We start from the raw sequence: 20,579 nt of genomic DNA on the forward strand, positions 1-20,579 counted from the left end.
TTTGAGGTACTTTTTTTACCATCATTCTACAAAACAAAGGGCATTTCAAGACTAAGAACAGGGGCACCTGGGTGGCTCAGTCAGCTCCGCGTCTGACTTCAGCTCATGTCATGATCTCATGGTTAGTGAGTTCAAGCCCCCTGCATCAGATCCTCTGTCCTCTCTCTGCACCCCCCCCCCCCCCCCCCGCCCCCGGACATGCTCTCTCTCAAAAATAAAGATAAAACAAAACAGAACTAAGAACAGACACTTCTTTAAAACAGGAAATCCATTTAGCTTTATGGACAGCATAACTATATTTTGTTAACTTTTCTTTCCTCCTTCAACCCAAATGGAGGAAAGCTGAAACTCAGTTTGAGGGAAGGCTGGGCCGCCTCAGACTAACAATATCAGAGCCGGTGATGCCCTCTTGTGGCCGCTTGCAGAGTTACTGCCATCTGACTTCATTTCCTCTGATTTGATGGACAATTTCCTCGCAATACTTAAGTCATTATTTCTTGTATGCCAGACATTGTTTGGGAAATATTAGTAAAGAACAAAAACACCCCTGCCCTAGTTGAATTTATATTCAGGGGGAGAGACAGACAATACACAAAGTATTAAGTGTTGTGGAAAAAAAATAGAGGCATAAGGGGCTTGAGGGCCAGAGTATAGGGGGTAGTAACATAGTTACAACTTTAAGAGTAGCCCTCATTGAGAAGGTGACTTTTGGAGAGTTGCAAGGAGGTGAGGGAGTTCACTTATGTAGCTACATATCTGAGGTGAAAGGTTCTAAGACAGAACCTCTCTCACTGTTCAGCAGAAAAGTCAGTACAAAACCCTAAGGCAAGAGTTTGTCCATTTCAAGAAACACAGAACCAGTGTGGATCCAGTAAAGGAGAAAGAGAGGAGGAGACAGTTTAGAGGTAATGGGAGACTAGGTTGCCTACGGTCCTCCCTGCAGGCCATTATAAGGGCTTTAGCTTTACTTAAGTGGAGAGCCCTGCAAGAAGATAGAAACTGAAGTTTAAAAGGACTACGCTGGCTGCTGTATTGAAATGGGAATGGAATGGCAGAAAGCCCTCTAGAGTAAATCAGAGGGAAGAGGATGGTGGATTGGACTTGGACCATTAGCAACAGAGGTAATGAGATATGGTTGGATTCTGGATATATTTGTAAGGTAGAATCAACAGAAAGAATGGATACAGATGTTGAAGAGAGACATTAAGGAGAACACTTTTGTTCTGAGTGACAAAAAGGATGAACTGCTATCACTTGAGTTGGGGGAGGTGACACAGGATCAGGAGTCCAGTTTTGGACACAAAGAGGTGGAAATGTTTAGCCAGAGATAGAAATGTGTGAACCAATGGAATATGAACAGCATTTAAAGTTCTGAGACTGGATGAGATCACCAGGGTGAAAAAGTAGATGGAGAAGAGGCTCAAGGTCACTCCAGTTAGAAAGAAGCTGGTTTGGGCGCCCGCATGGCTCAGTCCGTTGAGCGTCCGACTTCAGCTCACAGTTTGTGAGATCAAGCCCCACACTGAGCTCTGCGCTGAGCCAGCTTGGGTCCTCTCTCTCTTCCTCTGTCTGCCTCTCCCCTGCTTGTGTTCCCCCACCCTTTCTCTAAAAAATAAACATTTAAAAAAGAAAGAAAGAAGCTGGGTTGAAGAGGACAAATCAGCAAAAGAGTAAATGAGGAAGCAACCAGAGAGGTAGGAGAAAACCAGGTGAGTGTGGTCTCCTGGAGGAGGGAGTGCAGGGGCCAGTAAGGAGCTGAAGTGAGGGTCTCTCCTCAGGCTATGCTCTTGAACCTTAAAGGATGTTGATGTTCCTTCACTCAGAAACAGCTTTTCTCTTTTTCCTTGGCGAGCAGAGGCACCCCAACCCACCATGGAAGCTCTCATTTAATCCTCCCTCCCCCTTACAGAGAGAACAAACAGACAGCAAGACTATTTATTGAAATTTCCCAGACAGCAACCCTTCCTCTCCCCAACTGGCATGAACCCCCCCAGCCTCCCACCTAGGGCTAACGGAGGGAGTCACCCTGAGCTTGACCCTAGGCTCCTTCTGCCAGGTAAAACACAGCCTTGGCCTTTCTGGGTTGCCTCAGAGGCTCCGTTACTCCTTTCCTTCCGAACCCTCCTTCTGGAAGTATGTGGTGTAAGCCAGTTGATCCTCACCACAAGGGCCAAGGTAAAAGCTCATGTTGCTGTAGGAGACGCCACTGATGGATAACGCTGGAAGCAGGGGAGGCGAGCCTGAGTCTGGGTGCCCATTGCACCTCTGCTCCAGGTCCCCTCACTCCCCACTCACCTTTGGAAACATTGACTTTGTTGGCCGCCAAGATGTCCGCCTGAATGCTATCTATTTTCATGTACAAGTCCTCGGCATTGCTCTGAGGACAGGAGCAAGGGGAACCTGCTGAGGTGCAAGGGCAGTCTGCACTTGGAGGTGGGCTGGGCAGAGGACTGTCGCAGGATCCAGTGCTTGACCAGAAGGGCAGTAAAGAGAACGGAAGGACACGGGGCGGGGGAGGGGAGGGGAGAGGGGGAGAGCGCAAGCCAGGGCAGTCCTTCCTGCAGCGGGCCACCAGGTCCAATCTGTGTAGGGGGTGTGTCCCAGGGGAGGGACGCCGTGGAGGCGGCACCGTACTGTCGGGGTCACTGCTTTTTGGGGCGGGGCGGGAGCACTCACGAGGAAGAGCTCGTAGAGTTCCTCTCCCATGGACCTGCGCACGTGCTCCTCCACCACTGGGAACATCTGCACGAAGTACTGCGGCGGCGGACGGGGCGGCGGCGGGGTGACCGCGGTGGAGTCGCCCGGGGCCCGCCGCGCCGCTCGCCAGCCCTTCCGCCGCTCACCTCCAGCGTGAGGCTGGCCTGCCGTTGGCTGTTGCTGTGGTCCGTGTTGCCCATGGCGGCCATCAGGCTGTGCACCACGCGCAGGTGCAGCATCTCCTCGGCGATGCTCGTGTTGCTGCGCGCCAGGACCCTGCGCCAGGAATTCCGGCTGCGGCGACCCCTTGGAACCCCCCAGGCGGCGCGAGCGCTCCGGGGCCTGCGGGCAGCGCCAGCCTGTTTTGCTCCCCCCCCCCCCCCCCCAACTACCCCTGCCCGCTTACCCGATGGCCTTGGCCGCCGCGGCCTGCTGCAAGAACACCGGCAGGTTGGCGGTGAGCTGGAGAACCGCGGAGTCTGGAGGAGGGGCGGCCGTGACGCGGAAGGCCCTGCTTCGCAAGCCCAGGAGCCCCTCCCGCAGCCCCAGTCTGAGCGGCTCCCTACCGTTGAGGATCTTGGGCTGCAGTTTGCTGGTCTCCTTGACTGATGGTATCAGCAGCGCCACGAGGCCCTTGAGCAGCGCCTGACACACGTCATAGTTGACCAGGTCCTTGATCAGCTCGATGGCTGGAGAAGGGCAGAGGCTCTGGGGAGGCCTGACCTCCAACACTACCCATCCCCATCCAACAAGCAAAGATCCCCGCTTGAACCAAGTCGCTTCCCTTTACCCTCATCCCCTTCATGGACCTCTCCTAGCACCTTTTGCTTGTCAGCACTGTGCAAGGTGTGTGTGGGGCAAGCTGGGAAGGCAACACCTCACTCTTGTCCTTTCTGGATCTGTGGTTAAAGAGGAGGAGGGGGCTGAGCCTCATCTCCCACCCTCACCCCTCACCCCTCACATAACTAGCCACAGAGGGAAGAGGAGGGTTGGATGGTGAGCCTATCCATCAAGGAGGCTTAGATGCTGTCAGGGCTGGAGGCCCCACAGAGGTGGGTCCACCTTGGGTTTGGAGGAATCCGGGTGTCCGTGTGGGAGGGGCTAGGGCTTGAAAGGGAGACAAAGATGGACAAAGACAAGGGGAGACAGGGAGACAGAGCAAGTGGGTGGAGGATATGTGGCAGAAAGTGAGAAGGGTGGAAGCAAGGTAGATTGTGGTTTGGGGAAACTTTAGTTTCTGACCACCCATTTATGGAGCCCTTCTTTGCCTAGGCTTTCCACACAGTATTGCGCTGAAGCAAGCTTACCATAACCAAATGAGATTTGCTTTGCAATATTTTACATTTGCCCATTTTACATTTCAGGGAATGAGGCCCAGGGGTAAAGCACTCTGCCTAAGGTACCATAGCTAGGAAGTGGTAGAAGCAAAAGGAAAGACTTGGTTAGGAAGAAAGAAGGAACTAGAATTTATTGAGGGGTTTTCCTGTAGATGCTTTGCAGCCATCCATTCATTCCAGCATTCACTCAGCCCTTGGGCACATCTGCACTAAACACCTGGCACAGGTGCACTGTATGGTGACAAGTGCTTTAAAAGGGGTTCATAGGCTGTGGTGTGCCTGGGAGTGCACTGGGGAAAACTGAATCTTTTTGTAAAGGGAAAGGAACCACGGAGAGGCAGAGCTGGAAGGGGGCACAGTGAGATGGTAATGTGACGGAACACTGGGGTAAATGTTATTTGAAACACATATACTTGCCACACAGAAGACAGAGCGCATGGTCCCCCAGCACAGGAGTCAGGTCCCCCCTATTTCTCCACTTACTCCTAGGGGAGCCAAGATTTGGGAAACCACCCATCCCTGGCTAGCTCATTTGCATACCAGGCTGCATTTATACACATGGGAACTATTATCAGTGTTATCTCTTTGAATAATGGAAGTTAACCCTTTATTTCCTTGACAGGAAATTTTTACCTAGTAAGGATATACTTGAGATAATTCTCTGCACTGGAAGAAAAACTTTTGCCTGCAAATGCAAAGGCACCACAAGTGCAGGGGCATCAGCCAGGATCCAGGATGATGGGCACAGAAAGAGCACCAATATTTCGTTTCTCTCCTTCTTAAGTGAATCTTTGGCTTAGATGCTAAAGGTTTTGTGGGATGAAACATTAGAAAATTGGTAGTGAAACTTTCAGAGGCCTTGCTTAGGAAAGGCTAAATGTTGAGCATGTCAAAGATAGTCCCTTGACATTGTACGGGCCTGAATGGGCTCTTAACTTAGTAATAAGAAACTAAGACTAAGTTATATTGCTAAAGATTATTTTAGTGAGCTTCTTTTTGTCCTGGGGCGTGTACTCCTTCACAAGGTTGAGAACTTAAGATTGTTAAGATTGGGTCGCTGGGTTTCCACGCTCCCCCCACCCCCCATCATAGCTACAAGTGAGACTCCAGTTTGGTCCTATCCCGTCGCCACCTGCGCTCCTTAGGGCCCCAAGGCCTAGGCTTGGGCAACATCTCAACAAATGTTTTGGGTGCCTTCCCTTCCCCTGAGCCATGGGTGGTGGGGCAGGTTGCAGACTCGTGCTCTACTTTGTGCCAACCCTGGCATCTCACCCAGAGGACTCATTTGCATATACCCATTGGTGCTGCCCTTAGTACTACAGGTCGGTTTAAAACTGGGCGTTTCTCTGTTTGCATGGATCAATTTATGTCTTTTCTAAAAATCCCCTTCACAAATTTTTCTAGCAGAGTGACTGCAGCACAGGAATAGACCTCAGGCTTGGAGAATTGCAATCAGTTACAGAAAGAAGGGCAAACATAGCTACGTACACTCTGGTTTCTCTTCAGATTGCTCACCTTTTGCTAACGATTTCCGTGGAGAGAAACGTTTGCAAGTTTGCCTTATTTCTGAGCTCAAAGGAAAAGTTTCCAGCGTTTCATCTGTTAGGTATATGGTATTTGCTATAGTTTCTTGTAGATGCCTCTTACTGAACAGAGATTTTTTTCAAACTTTTTTTCCTGTTAAAATGATATATGTGCATTCCTGGATTGATATATTATCCTTGGCATATTCTGCTAGATTCAATTTGCTAATATTTTACGTAGTTTTTGAGTTATGTTCATGAATAAGAGTGGTGTATGATTTCTCTTTTGCATGCTGTTATTCATGGATTTTGATACTAAGATCAGGCTAACCTTACAAGATGAGTTGGGGGTATATGTACTTTATTTTTCTAATCTTGGGAAGAGTTTGTGTAAGACTAGAATTTTATCTTCAATGTTTGATAGAATTCTCTTAAGCTGGGGCGCCTGGGTGGCGCAGTCGGTTAAGCGTCCGACTTCAGCCAGGTCACGATCTCGCGGTCCGTGAGTTCGAGCCCCGCGACAGGCTCTGGGCTGATGGCTCGGAGCCTGGAGCCTGTTTCCGATTCTGTGTCTCCCTCTCTCTCTCTGCCCCTCCCCCGTTCATGCTCTGTCTCTCTCTGTCCCAAAAATAAATTAAAAACGTTGAAAAAAAAATTTAGAATTCTCTTAAGCTGATTTTATAGGGAAAAAATTACTGATTCATTTTCTTTAATGGTTAGGGGACTATTTGTGTTTTCTATTTCTTCCCAAGCCTATTTCAGTAGGTTATCTTTTCTAGCAGTTTTCATTTACATTTTCAAACATATTGAAAAAAGTTCATTTTATCATCTTTTAAAAAATCATTTTAGGGGCGCCTGGGTGGCTCAGTCGGTTGGGCATCCGACTTCAGCTCAGGTCATGATCTCACGGTCTGTGGGTTCAGGCCCCGCGTCGGGCTCTGTGCTGACAGCTCAGAGCCTGGAGCCTGTTTCAGATTCTGTGTCTCCCTCTTCCTCTGACCCTCCCCTGTTCATGCTCTCTCTCTCTCTGTCTCAAAAATAAATAAATGTTAAAAAAAATAAAAAAAAATCATTTTAATGAGTGTAGCATCCATAGTGAGGTATCCTTTTATATTCTCCATATTAATTACATGAATTTTCTCTTTTTGCATCAGTTCCCTTTGCCCCTAGGTCCCATGGGAGTAATGCCATGGATACTTGCTTATGCAGGAGTGTGCGCTACAAAGAGAAACCCTGATCTCAGAGAACCTGAATGTTATAGTCAGTAAGCATGCCTGGCTTTTGCTTGAAAGGGAGAAATATATTTTCCAAAGCTTGTTTGCTAACCAACATCCTTGAAAAGATAGTCTGGAACAAAGAGCAATTAGCATCTCACTTAAAAGACCTGCAGAGGGAGCTTGGGTGGCTCAGTCAGTTAAGCATCTGACTTCAGCTCAGGTCGTGATTTCACAGTCTGTGAGTTCAAGCCCCACATTGGGCTCTGTGTTGACAGCTCCGAGCCTACAGCCTGCTTTAAGATTTTGTGTTTCCCCTTTCTCTGCTCCTCCCCTGCTCATGCTCTCTCTCTCAAAAATAAATAAACGTTAAAAAAAATTTAAAAAGACCTGCAGAAATGTGACAGACCTGTAGAGAATTGTCTCTTAGGATTATTTTTCTTTTGCTAGAAGTAATCCTTCAGCAGACATCCTTGCCTTGCTCCTGATCTTAGGGGCAAAGCATTCAGTGTTTCACTATTAAGTATGTTAGCTGTAGATTTTTTTTTTCAATTAAGTTGGGGAAGTTCTTCTCTAGTCTTATTTTCCTGAGAGTTTTTATCATGGGTGCTGACTTTGTCAAATGCATATTCTGTACTGATTCATATAATAATGTGATTTTTCTTCTTTAAAGAGCCTATTTATTTGGAATATAAAATTGATTGATTTTTGGATACTGAACCAGCCTTGCATTCCTGGAATGAACCCTAATTGGTCATGGTGTATAATTCTTTTTCATGTTGCTGAATCCTAACTGCTAATATGTTGTTAAGGATATTTGCATCTATACTGATGGATGGATATTGATCTGTACTTTTCTTGTACTGCCACTGTGTGTTTTGGTATTAGGGTAATACTAACCTCATAAAATCAATTAGGACTTACTCCCTCCCTTTCTGTGTTCTAGAAATACAGAACTGTATTCTATAAATATCAGTATACACTGCTGGTTTTCTTGTTTCTTTTTTTTAATTTTTATTTATTTTTGAGAGAGAGACAGAGCGTGAGCAGGGGAGGGGAGGGGAGAGAGGGAGACACAGAATCTGAAGCAGGCTTTAGGCTCTAGGCCTGACGTGGGGCTCGAATTCATGAATAGTGAGATCATGACCTGAGCTGAAGTTGGACGCTTAACCGACTGAGCCACCCAGGCGCCCCTATACACTGCTGTTTGATGGTGTTATTGAGTTCTTTATACTTGCTGATTTTTCTAGTTATTCTATACATTGTTGAGAGGGGGGTGTTGAGGTCTCCAACTATGATTGTAGAGCTCTCTTTTCAATGCTATCATTTTGCTTTACATATTTGGTAGGTCTCTTTTTCAGTGCATATACATAAATGTACTATGTTTATGGATTACTATGTCTTCTTCGTGGATTTACCCTTTCATCATTATATAATATCTCTCTCCATCTCTGGTAACTTTCTTTGCTCTGAAGTCTACTTCATCTGATATTAATACAGCTATTCCTGCTTTCCTTTGATTAGTACTTTCATGAAGTATCTTTTTCTTTTTCTTTTCGACCTGCTTATACTGTTTTATTTGAAGTGAAGGTCTTGGAGACAGTACATAGTTGAGTCATAGTGTATGGATTTATTTTTATTTAACCTGTTTAGATTTTATTGTGGATTGGAGTCTTTCATCATTTCTTGACAATTCTCAGTCATTGTCTCTTTAATGGTGCTGCCCTGTTCTTTCTCTTTTCTCTTTGCCCCTATTAGATAATCTCTCTCTATCCTTAGTCTTACTCTTCTTCCCCTCTTCCAGGTTACTAATTTTCTCTTCACCTGTGTCTACTCTGTTAAATGTGTACACTGAGTAATTACTTTTAGCTATTGTATTTTTAAAAAAATATTTATTTATTTTGTGGAGACCACAAACAGGGGAGGGACAAAGATAGGGGGACAGAGGATCCGAAGCAGGCTCTGTGCTGACAGGCTGAGAGCAGTGAGCCCGATATGGGGCTCAAACTCACAAATCATGAGATCATGACCTAAGCGGAAGTCAGCTCTCAACCAAGTGAGCCACCGAGGTGCCCCAGCTATTGTATTTTTAAATTTGAGAAATTCCATCTGGTTGTTTCTCAAATCTATTATGTCACCTTTTATAACTTCCTGTACCCTAAAGTTATTTGACAGATTTTTTTAACTGAGTTTTTGATACGCTGAAGTCTTTGTGAGTCATTTTCTAGTCTACTCATCACTTATAGTGACTTCTTTGTGTGTATGGTTGTCTTATAGTTTGGGTTGGTCTTGTATTTGCAAAATTAATTGTAGGAAAAAAACTTCAGAGCTAGGAAGGAGATACTTTTTCCAGAGAGCATTTTCCTTTCTTTCTATCAGCCACCTGGGCACTAACAATTCTGAATCATCTTTATACAAGTTCAAGACTTGAGGGTTTCTGGACCACACAGGTGGTTGCACAATCTATGCAAGGTCATTTGAAGGCTGACTTACCTCTGGCTCATCCTTATCTTGAACACATTGTCTTCTGGGGTCCTGGCTTAACGTATTTATACTTGAGGTATCATATTCCTACTGTGGGAAGGCCTTGAGTGCCTTTTCTCTCTCTTGCCATCTGATATTGCTTAGTTTCTTCAGGATCAGAAAATGGCCTCAGTTTTGATTGCTGGTCTTATCTTTCTGGGTTCTCACCTTCCCCTAGGTTTTGGTCTGGTAATTGCTCATTGTACTGCTCTTCATTGTTGTTTGGTTTTTTTGAGTAGACTCCATGCCTAATGTGGGACTTGAACTTACAACCCTGAGATCAAGAGTCACATGCTCTACTGACTGAGCCAACCAGGCTCCCTGTTCTTCATTGTTATTAAGAAGATTGTAATTTTTTTCCTTTTGATATTTATGATATGATGGGAAATAGATATTTGATTTTTGCCCCTGGTTACTAGCCCATAGTTTGTAAAATCCTTGGAATCTCCAGAGTGTACTTTATGTGTTAAATGAAATAATTGGTGACTGAGAGCCTCTAGATGGCATCAGGATGGGGGCTGATCAGTAGAAAGGCCAAGGCATGATTACAGGATTGGAATTTTCAGCTCAATCCCCTGACCTCTGGGGAGGGGAGAGGGCCTGGAAAGTGAGTTAATCACCAAGAACCAATCTAGTAACCGTGCCTATGTAATGAAACTTCCATAAGAACCCTAAGTGATAAGTTCAGAGAACTTCTGAATTGGTGAATGCATTGAGGTGTGTGGGGGTGTGTGACCGGAGCAGTCCCCCAACCCATACTTGCCCTATACCTCTCTTCCATTCTCCTGTTCCTGAATTGTATCTTTTATAATACATTACTGGGGTGCCTGGGTGGCTCAGTTGGTTGGGCGTCCAACTCTTAATTTCGGCTCAGGTCATGATTTCATGGTCACGAGATGGAGCCCTGCCTTGAGCCCCGTGTCGAGCCCTGCATCGGGTTCTGCACTGGGCATGCAGCTTGCTTAAGATTCTCTCTCTCCCTCTCCCTCTGCTGCTACCCCAGTTGCATGCATTCTCTCTCTCTCTCTCTCTCTCAAAAAAAAAAAAAAAAGAAAAAAAAAGAAAGAAAAAAGAATATAATAGACTGCTAATAGTAAGCAAAATGCTTTCCTGAGTTTTGTGAATTGTTCCAGCAAATGATTGAACCTGCAAAGGAGGAAGGGTGTGGGAGCCCCCTGGCTTTATAGCCAAGTTGGACAGAAGTATGGATAACCTGGGGACCTAATACTTGTGACTGGCATTTGAAGTGAGGGCAATCTTGTGGGGCTGAGCCCTTAAACCTGGGGAGTCTGAAGCTAACTCCAGATAGTTAGTGTCAGAATGGAATTGAATTGAAATGTAGGATACCCAATTGATGTCTGCAGAGGACAGGAGAATTGCTTAATGTGGAAACTCCCCTCCCCCCATTTGGTATCAGAAGTGTTGTAGTAAAAACAACTCAACATCAATCCCCCCAGAAGGGGAATTGATCCACATTTCCTAGCCTACCATTATCAGAAAAAAAGAGTCTTCTTCATCTGACTACTGCTACTTATTCTTCCAGACTCACCTCAGAAATTAGCTTTCAAGTAGCTTTCTCTGGCCTGTTCTCCCCCTGCCTCCTCCCTGGACCACTCAGGAGTAGATGTCCTGTGTCTCTGGTCCTACAGCACCATTTTCTCACTGTGGAATATTGGCGTCATCCAGTAACAGTCTTTCCACTACTGTGAACTCCAGTGAACATATCTGAGGCATCTCTGCCTACCCAGAACCTCAAACCCATCCAGTCCGTGAATGTTGAAAATAATTGACTGGATCCTGCATTCCTATGGCCTAATGACCACTCAGGTAATGGCAGCCTAGGACTGTGCTGGGAAACTGCCATTACCTGGTGGGAGATGGCCTCAGAGGAGGCTCTGCACTGGTCACTATGGCCCTTGTCCACCCTGAGCCATGGAAGTGTTCTTGGCTCTGCCTCTTCATAGGCTGGAGAGCCATGAAGCCATCCACCATGGCGCCATCCCTCTACCCCCATGGCCAACCGAGAGAGCTCTTTGAAGCCAGGACCTTATACTTGCTGGTGAGCCCAGAACTGAGCCACACATGCCATGAACACTCACTTCATATGAGACAGGTGTATGGAAAGGTGAAGGGATTGCGGCCCCTCCCACATAGTGGGGGACGAGGGGCAGCAGGTGAAGTAGCCAGGGACAGGGACTGCATGGATCTGCAGAGCACACAGAGCGGGTGTCTACACAAGGCTGCTTGCAGCTCTTGGAAGCTTTATTTGCTTAACTCCAAACATATGTTGCCTAACCATGAGCATGTGCTGGTGATTTATAATCTTGTCAGAAAACTGTCAGGGAGTCACCAACAGCACAGTGGCCTATTTACCCAGAAGCAGAGGCTGGGGAGGCAGCCAGCAGCCCCATGCTGTGTTTCATATGCCACACACTCTACTCTCCTGCCTGGTGCTGAGCATTTTCAGCTGCCAGTACCCCCAGAAGGAGGGGGCTGACCCCTGCACTCCAGGCCTCAGAGTGTCCTTGGGCAGGAAGGAGAACCAGTTTTGGCTGGTGGGTTAATCTAAAGAAAGGCACCAGTAAGGCATCTCCCACGCTGCCCTCATCTCAGATCCTGGGGGGCCTCCCATCCATTTACATTGCAGAGCCATGGGGCACACAGAGGCCCAGTCCTGAAGCCCCATGCAAAGCCAGTGTTGTCTTGGCCTGTTTTTCCCAATCACAGAACCAACGATTCACTCGCTAGCAGAAGACCTCTTAAGAACATCCCTGCTACCCCTTCTAGTGCAAAGCATTCTGAGGACAGACCTTCTGCAGTAGCCCCTTCTCTCTGGACCAACCTGACTCAGAAATAGCTGCTTCATTCAGAAACACTTCCAAGGACTGTCTAGCTTCTGCTTGCTTCCAGGCTTTCTCTTTCCTCCAGGTCTTCCAGGGTAGCCCTCACAATCCCATGGGCCCTCACTCTAGCCTCTGGTACTCAGATATGGTTCTAATTCAAAATCACAGAGACAGCAACACTAAAGAGGGAAAGGGACCAGCGCACTGACCCTCCCTGGCTTCCCCCACCCCACTCTCCCACTTGGACAAAAAATGTAGCCTGGGATGCCTCAGGCTGCTTGGCTAGTGCCTGAACACACCACCCCCCAAGTAGTTTTTACTTGTTTTCTTAGGGTTTGGTCCTGAAATTTTCTTCCTTCTTTTTATTTTTTTTTTTTAATTTTTTTTTTTCAACGTTTTTTAATTTATTTTTGGGACAGAGAGAGACAGAGCATGAACGGGGGAGGGGCAGAGAGAGAGGGAGACACAGAATCGGAAACAGGCTCCAGGCTCCGAGCCATCAGCCCAGAGCCTGACGCGGGGCTCGAACTCACGGACCGTGAGATCGTGACCTGTCTGAAGTCGGACGCTTAACCGACTGCGCCACCCAGGTGCCCCTCTTCCTTCTTTTTAAATCAGTGGGGTTTGGGATCTGCATGGTTGGTTCCCCCCATACCTCACTCTGCTGGGCTCTGTCAGCCGCAGCACACTTTGCCTTAGTAGTTGTGCTCTTTCCAGGCCCGTGTGGGCAGCACCTTAGTGCCAGGACACCTGGGCAGAACACTTGCCTGTGTCTGAGAGAGTTCTACGTGCAGCAAGAAATGACTTGGCGAACATTCAGGGTGGCAATGAATGGATGAACATATTTTTATGAAATGTTTCTGCCCACGCAGGACCAAGTGCTCCAGGAGATAAATATCTGGTTCTGCCTATTCACTTTACCCTAAATTCTGAATCCTTCATTGCCAGTATATCTGCAATACTTGGAACTCTTTTGGAAAAAGGAAGATTTATTCACTGAATCATTTTTGATTGAGTTTTAAAATTCACAGCTGTCAATGTTTACACCTAAAGCAAAAGCGCCAGTCTCTGCCCAAATGTCTCCACAAGAACCACAGCCAGTTACAATTCTTTACACACGGGGCTAGTTCCTAAGCATGGCAGAGTCATTCAGAAAGCAAAGGGCAACAGGGGATTACTGTCTTTGGCAGCTTTGCCTGAAGCCTGTGGTTCTGACAACATTCAACTGTCCTAAATTGGATCAGTCACTGATTTATTGATTCATTCATTCATCTAACAAAATATTCATTGAGCATCTTCTGTGTGCCAGCCCCCCTGTGCTAGGGCTAAGAGGAGGACTAAGACAGCATCCTTGCCCTCAGAGATGACACAGTCTAAGGTTGGGGGGGGGGGATACCAGTAAGGAAACTGGCATGTATTATGTAGTTTTTAAAAAAAAAAATTTAATGTTTATTTATTTATGAGAGAGAGAGAGAGACGGAGCATGAGCAGGGGAGGGGTAGAGAAAGAATATGAAGCAGGTTCCAGGCTCTGAGCTGTCAGCATAGAGCCTAACGTGGGACTTGAACTCACGAACTGTGAGATCATGACCTGAGCTGAAGTCGGATGCTTAACCGACTGAGCCACCCAGGTGCCCCTATGATGTAGTTTTATAAGAGCCATGGGAACACAAAGGAAGCCAGGTTGGTGTGAGGGTATGTTGAGGAACTGGGGGCTAGAGAATCGGGAAAAGGCTTTCTTGGAGAAGGTGACATGTGAGCTGACAAAGTCTTGGGGTGAAGGGAGGGACTAGAATTATGAAGGTGGCAAAGCGCATGCCACTATTGTGGCCGGGCAAGCAGGGAGGTCTGCCTGACATGAAATGACGGCCCACGGAGTGAGAGCTAAGCCTGAGGAGGCAGGCTGGATTCCGAGGACTTTGCATGTGCCAACCGCCCTATAGGACAGGTATTTTCTTGTCTTTCGTGTCAGAGGAAACTGACTTAAAAAGATTGAGCAGCTTGCCCAAGGCCCAACAGCTAATAAGTAGCAGAATGACTCTTTCGGATTCCAAAGCTCATATTCTTCACCACTAAGCTCCGCTACCTTGGCTCGGTGGAGGGCTAGGAGAAAAGACTGTGTAGACACTGTGCTGGAAAGATGGAGATTGGTTTAGAGGTGAGACATATAAAGATATGAGTTACAGCAGTGGAGACAGAATGAAGAAGAGGGAGATTTGAACAATATTAAGGAGTTAAGAGTTGACTGGTCTTGTTAGAAGTTGGTTACAGGTGGGAAGCAGGAAGAAATGTTGATGACCTACATTTCCAGCCTTGGGTGCTTTTCACTGAGATTGAGGCCTTGGAGCTGGAATCTCAGGAGTCCAATTCTGCACTTGGTCAGTGACATCCAAGGGGAGATGTTCAGAAGGCAAATGGGAACAATGGGGTGGAGCTCAGGAGAGCAGTGTGAGCTGGAGAGAGGTCACTCAACTGCTCTGCCCGTCTGCCACAAAATGGGAATAATAATTGTGCCTACCTCATCAGCTTGTTGTGAGGATTAATGAGTAGAGAGCTGGAGCAGTACCTAACATGGAGTAAATACCTTATAAAGGCTAGCCATTAGTGTGTCTATCATTATAGGCAGTAATTAAAACTGTGGGAGTAGATGAGGTACTACAGACAGAAAGAGAAGAGCAGGGGACCTGGGATTGAATCCTGAGAGAAATAGAAGGGAAGTTGCACCTAAGGGACTGGTGGAGGGATAGGAATATGCAAAGGAAGGACTGAGCAACCAGGAGAGTGTTGGGAGGGCGGGTGTCAGGGAAGGAAGAGATCAGAGTTTTCAGGGAGGAGGGTGGTGATCAGGAGCCATTGAGAGGTCATGCCCAGTGAGGCTGAGAAGCAGCTCTTCAGGGCCCAAGCTTTCATTTGACAAACCGGTTGGGTACACATCAGCTACAGTGCTAGTGCTGACTGGAACAGCAGGAAACAAAACAGATGCAAGGAGCGGCCCACTGACACTCAAAGGAGACTTCAGTGCAGAAGGAGGGATTCCTCCAATCCAAGGAAGAACCACAGAACCCACAGCCTGTCAGCCCAGGAAGAAAGTTCCTGGATCACCTGTCTGATAGCTGAAGGAAGCCGGAACAAAATGACTTGCCCTGGAAGTCACAATGAGTAGGAGACAAGGTTGTAGCAGCGGGCTCAGTATTCTTTAGGCAGACGGAACCTTAGAAATGAATGGCATTGCACCTGGGAGCTGTGGAGATGGTGCGCAACTATTTCTAAGGCACTCAGCACTGAGGAAGTTTGCTTTACAATTCTTTGCTCCTAGAGCCCTGGGAAACCCAGGTCTCAGTTCTTTGTTTTCATTTTCATACGAGACTGCCACCTACTGGCCACATATGAGAAGTGTGCTTCAGTGGGCGTCCGAACACAAGTAGGCTTCATTTCCCAGCAAGTAAGTGTGAATACATTCGGCAAGTTGCTGTTGTGAGGAACTTATAACTCATAAGAAGCCAGTGTCAGGCATCTTCCTGACCAACCGCATTCTATCTCTTATTCCTATACATCTCACCACCTCTTTCACCACATCTTGTTCAAAACCCATTGTTGAAACACAGAAAACATTTTACACACTATTTTCTTTTAAAAAACTCAGGCGAGGGCACCTGGGTGGCTCAGTCGGTTGAGAGACTGACTACGGGACTCTGGTTTCGGGTCAGGTCATGATCTGGCAGTTTGTGGGATTGAGACCCTCGTCAGGCTCTGTGCTGCCAGTGCGGCCTGCTTGGGATTCTCTCTTTTTCCCTCTCTCTGCCACCCCCAGCCCCTTGCGTACGTACGCTCTCTCTCAAAGATAAATAAACATTAAAAAAATGAAAAAGTCAGGCGAGAAAGCAGTTAATGTCATGTACTCTGGTGGTGTATGTACTGCCAAATTAAGAATTACTGTGGTGTGTCTTCTTTAGGCATCTGCTATTCTGGGCAAGGCTCACCAAGTCCAACCAGCCCATGCGCTGGTGCTTTGAACTGGCCCTGACACCCGAGGGGAGCACCACTGCCCGAGGTGTACAAGGGGAGACAGCGCCAGGCCAGGGCAGACACAGAGGCTTTGAGGGCTAGGCAAATCGGGCAAGTAGAAACAAGTTTTCCCAAGAACTTATTAAAAACAACAACAACAACAACAACAACAACAACAACAATCTATGGGAAACTATATAATAAAACTTAGGAACACTGAATAAAGTATGGCAGTTGAAGTGCTCATATAATTTGGGGGAAATAATGCATCTTTTAAGAATATTCAGCAGATTTTTATGGTAAACTATCCATTAGTGTCAGAGTCTTGTGACTGTTCAGTGAAGCTGCACAGGATGGGTGGCCTCTTACGCAGCAGGAAAGGCTGAAACTCCTGCTACTGTGGGTTAGCTCAGAAAAGGAGAGCAAAGGCACAAGGTTCTATGGGGCAAAAAGTATAGTTTTAAAAATGAGACCTTATAGTATTTGCATGACCCTGTGAAGGGCATGAAGCTAAGAAAACATAATTATGTTTTATGGTAGTAATCATATTGTCTGTCCTCAGGTTTTTGACTATTTCTCAAAGTGGTAAAAATTTTACAAGTCTTTTTTCATAACACTGGAAGGACAGGATAGTGTGGTGGTGAGGATTTGGGCTCAGGGGTCATTCTGCCTGGGTGTGACCCACAACTTTCCCACTTATTATCTTTGAGACTTTGGGTGGGTTATTCAGTTGCTCTGTGCCTCAGTTTCATCATGTAAACGGGGGATGATAATAGTACCTACTTCTCAGAATTGTTCTGAGGACTGTGTGACTTGATTGAAGAGCTTAAAACAGTGCCTGGCACACAGTCCTCACGAGTCCCTGGTAGCAATTACTAGTTACTATTATTGTTGTTATTACTCTTGTATCAGAGCTCTACCAGGGCAGGGACTTTGTTTCTTTTGTCACTAAACACTCAGTACCCAGCCTAGTGCCTGCTCTTTTGAATAAGTAAATGATTGAATAAAAAACTTAAATCATTTAAAAGTAGGGGCGCCTGGGTGGTGCAGTCGGTTAAGCGTCCAACTTCAGCCAGGTCACGATCTCGCGGTCCGTGAGTTCGAGCCCCGCGTCAGGCTCTGGGGTGATGGCTCGGAGCCTGGAGCCTGTTTCCGATTCTGTGTCTCCCTCTCTCTCTGCCCCTCCCCCGTTCATGCTCTGTCTCTCTCTGTCCCAAAAATAAAATAAAAAACGTTGAAAAAAAAAATTTAAAAAAATAAAAGTAAACCAACAAGGGGTGACTGGGTGGCTCAGTTGATTGAGCATACACCTCTTGATTTTGGCTCAGGTCATGATCCCAGGGTCCTGGTATCGAGCGCCGTGTTGGGATCTGCACTGAGCATGGAGCCTGCTTGAGATTCTCTCTCTCTCTCTCTCTCTCTCTCTCTCTGCCCCTTTCTCCCTCATTCCCATCTCTAAAATAAAATAAAATAAAATAAAACAAAATAAAATAAAAGTGAATCAACAAAGGACACTATCAAAAAAATGAAAAGACAGCCATTCTAGTGGGAGAAACCATTCTAGTATCCAGAATATATAAAGAACTCTTACAACTCAACAGCAAAAAGACAAACAACCCGATTTTAAAAATGGGCAAAAGACTTGAGTAGATATTTCTCCAAGGAAGAAATATAAATGGCCAACAGGCACTTGAAAAGATGTTCAATATCTTTAGTCATTAGGAAACTGCAAACCCAAACCACAAACCCAAACCACTCCACATGCACTAGGTTGACTATTTAAAAAAAAAAAAAAAAAAAAAAAAAAAGGAAAATGACAAGTGTTGGCAAAGATGTGGAGAAATTGGAACCTTCATACGTTGATGGTGGGAATGTAAACTGGTCCAGCTGCTGTGGAGAACAGTTTGACAGTTTCTTAAAAGGTTCAACAGAATTACCATATGACTTAGCAATTCTACCAGATATACACCCCAAAGAATTGAAAACAGGCACCAAAAATGTACATGTACATGCATGTTCATGGCAGCAGTATTCACAATAGCCAAAAGGGGGAGACAGCCCAGATGTCCATCAGTGGATGACTGGATAGACAAACTGTGGTATATACACACAATGGAATATCATTCAGCCATAAGAAAGAATGAAGTACTGATACACGTTTCCACATAGATGAGTCTTGAAAACATTATGCTAAGTGAAAGTAGCCAGATGCAAAAAGTCCCATGTTACATGATTCTGTTTATATGGAATATCTAGAACAGGCAAATCCATGGAGACAGAATGAAGAGTGGTGGTTTCCAGGGGCTGAGGGGAAGGAATGGGGAGCAAATACCTAATGGTACAGAGTGTCCTTTTGGGGGGATGAAAATATCTCAGAGCTAAATAGAGGTGGTGGTCACACAACAATGTGAATATACTAAAGACTACTGAATTGTTCATTTTAAATTGGTTAATTTTATGTTATGGGAATCTTACCTCAATTTTAAAAATGCCTTTATGGGGACACCTGGGTGGCTCAGTCTGTTAAGCGTCTGACTCTTGATTTCAGCTTAGGTCATGATCTCATGGTCATGAGATCAAGCCCTGCATCAGGCCCCATGCTGATTGTGAAACTTGCTTGGGATTCTCTCTCTCCCTCTATGCTCCTCCCCACCCCACCTCAAATAAATAAACATTTAAAAAAATGTCTTAATGAAGAAAAACGAAGTAAACCAAATCTGTGATTGATTTCTTTCTTTAAAAAAAAAATTTTTTTTTAATGTTTACTTATTTTTGAAGGAAAGAGAGACAGAGCATGAGCTGGGGAGGGGCAGAGAGAGAGAAGAGGGAGACACAGAATCCGAAACGGGCTCCAGGCTCCGAGCTGTCAGCACAGAGTCTGGTGCAGGGCCTGAACTCACAAACCGTGAGATCATGACCTGAGCCAAAGTCAGTCACTCAACTGACTGAGCCACCCAAGTGCCCCTGTGATTGATTTCTAAATAAACCATTCTCCTTAGTATTAGGAATCTTTGTAACTTCACAAAACCTAAGAAAAATTAACAATGAAGTTCTTGTCCACTGCCAGTCTTTCTCCAGGTCTCTGAGGGGCAGGGAAAGAGATTCAAAGACTTGTCTATGTCTGTCCTTTCACTTAGGCACTGTTTCTCTGAACTACATTTCTAGAAGATTCTACTTTGTTAGTGCAGTACAGTTTGCTCAGCCATTAACCCTGCTTTTGTATTTTGTGGCTGATAAGCTACACTTTAAACTTCACTACATGAAATATGATCATTTATTAGAAAGTCAAATTAATCCTAGGTTCTAGGTCAATTAGGCAAAAATGTTATTCCCCAAGTAACCATTTTTCAAAATTCACAAACATTTCCATTTTACCATGAACTTGTTTCTTATGCCTGTGTTTGTTTTTCAGCAATTTTTATGAGATGGTATAGTGGTTTTAAAATATGTCCACAAAAGTTTTAGTAGGTTTCCTCTCAAGGGGTGGAGCCCATTTCTCCTCCCCAGCTTCTAGTGAACAGGGTAAAACAGAAGGGACGGTGTACGACTTCTGAGGTTAGATTATAAAAGGTAGTGGGGCCTCCTCCTTGCACTCCCTCAGATCACTCACTCTGGGAGAAGCCAGCTGCCATGCTGTGAGGACATTAAAGCAGCTCAATGGAGAGGCCCACATGGCGAAGACTTGAGGCTTCCTGTCAACAACCAGCTTTAACTTGCCAGGTCTGTGAGTGAGCCATGACGGAAGGGGATCCTCTAGGCCCCGTGGCACCTTTGGATGACCATGGTTCCAGCTAACTGCTTGACTGCAACCTCATGAGATACCTGGAGCCAAAACCACTCAGTTAAGCTGTTCCCAGATTCCTGACCCACAAAAACTGTGTGAGATAATAATGTTTATTTTTTAGCCACTAAGTTTTGAGATAATTTGTTATATAGCAATGGGTAATGGATAGAGATGGATGGATTTAGCAGTTTTCATAGATTTCTGCAAAGTGTGAATATAATGGCTTTCATTTTGTCTTCATAGTGGCATTTTATGGAATTCTCATTTGTCTCTGCCCAAGCTCTGTAGCTGCAGTGGCAGGGAGTGGGGGCAGGGAAGGGGGACCCAGTGGAGGAGCCTGCTGGAGGTCACCATACTGCATAGCCTACACTGCCCACCCTTGAGAAGAGAGGATGGGGAGAGGTGGGACAAAGAAAGGGAGACCAAGGGCCAACAAAGGGCAGATGGGGGAACTGAGGGACAGAGAGAGTGTAAAATCTCTGAGAACTCTGAAGTTCTGGCCTCTCTCAGCTCTCTTAGGTCCCATTAATACAACCAATGCTCTAAACTTCACAAATATTTAAAGGAAACATGTCAGTAAATTGGGAATTTGGTGAACTGGGCACTCAGCAAATTGGTCATTCGGCCAATTGATTTTTGGCAAGCATATATTTG

The 20,579-nt window shown here is 45.8% G+C and overlaps 1 protein-coding gene across 3 annotated transcripts in view; it reads right to left on the reverse strand.

Annotated features, from left to right (window-relative positions):
* Positions 1 to 1,921: 1,921 nt before the first annotated feature.
* The window catches only part of ARMH1 (armadillo like helical domain containing 1), a 37,607-nt gene continuing 18,949 nt past the window's right edge, over positions 1,922 to 20,579 (reverse strand). For all 3 annotated transcript variants that reach the window (XM_058717670.1, XM_058717669.1, XM_058717668.1), the window contains 6 exons: positions 3,264 to 3,386; positions 3,104 to 3,176; positions 2,844 to 2,973; positions 2,677 to 2,754; positions 2,296 to 2,377; positions 1,922 to 2,219 (listed from right to left, as the gene is read on the reverse strand). In XM_058717670.1, the coding sequence (XP_058573653.1) occupies positions 2,101 to 2,219; positions 2,296 to 2,377; positions 2,677 to 2,754; positions 2,844 to 2,973; positions 3,104 to 3,176; positions 3,264 to 3,386 (605 nt within the window). In that variant the 3' untranslated portion in view covers positions 1,922 to 2,100. The remainder of the gene's footprint in view (positions 2,220 to 2,295; positions 2,378 to 2,676; positions 2,755 to 2,843; positions 2,974 to 3,103; positions 3,177 to 3,263; positions 3,387 to 20,579) is intronic.

The sequence above is a fragment of the Neofelis nebulosa genome, chromosome 2 (genome assembly GCF_028018385.1).
Source record: "Neofelis nebulosa isolate mNeoNeb1 chromosome 2, mNeoNeb1.pri, whole genome shotgun sequence".
Lineage (NCBI taxonomy): Eukaryota > Metazoa > Chordata > Mammalia > Carnivora > Felidae > Neofelis > Neofelis nebulosa.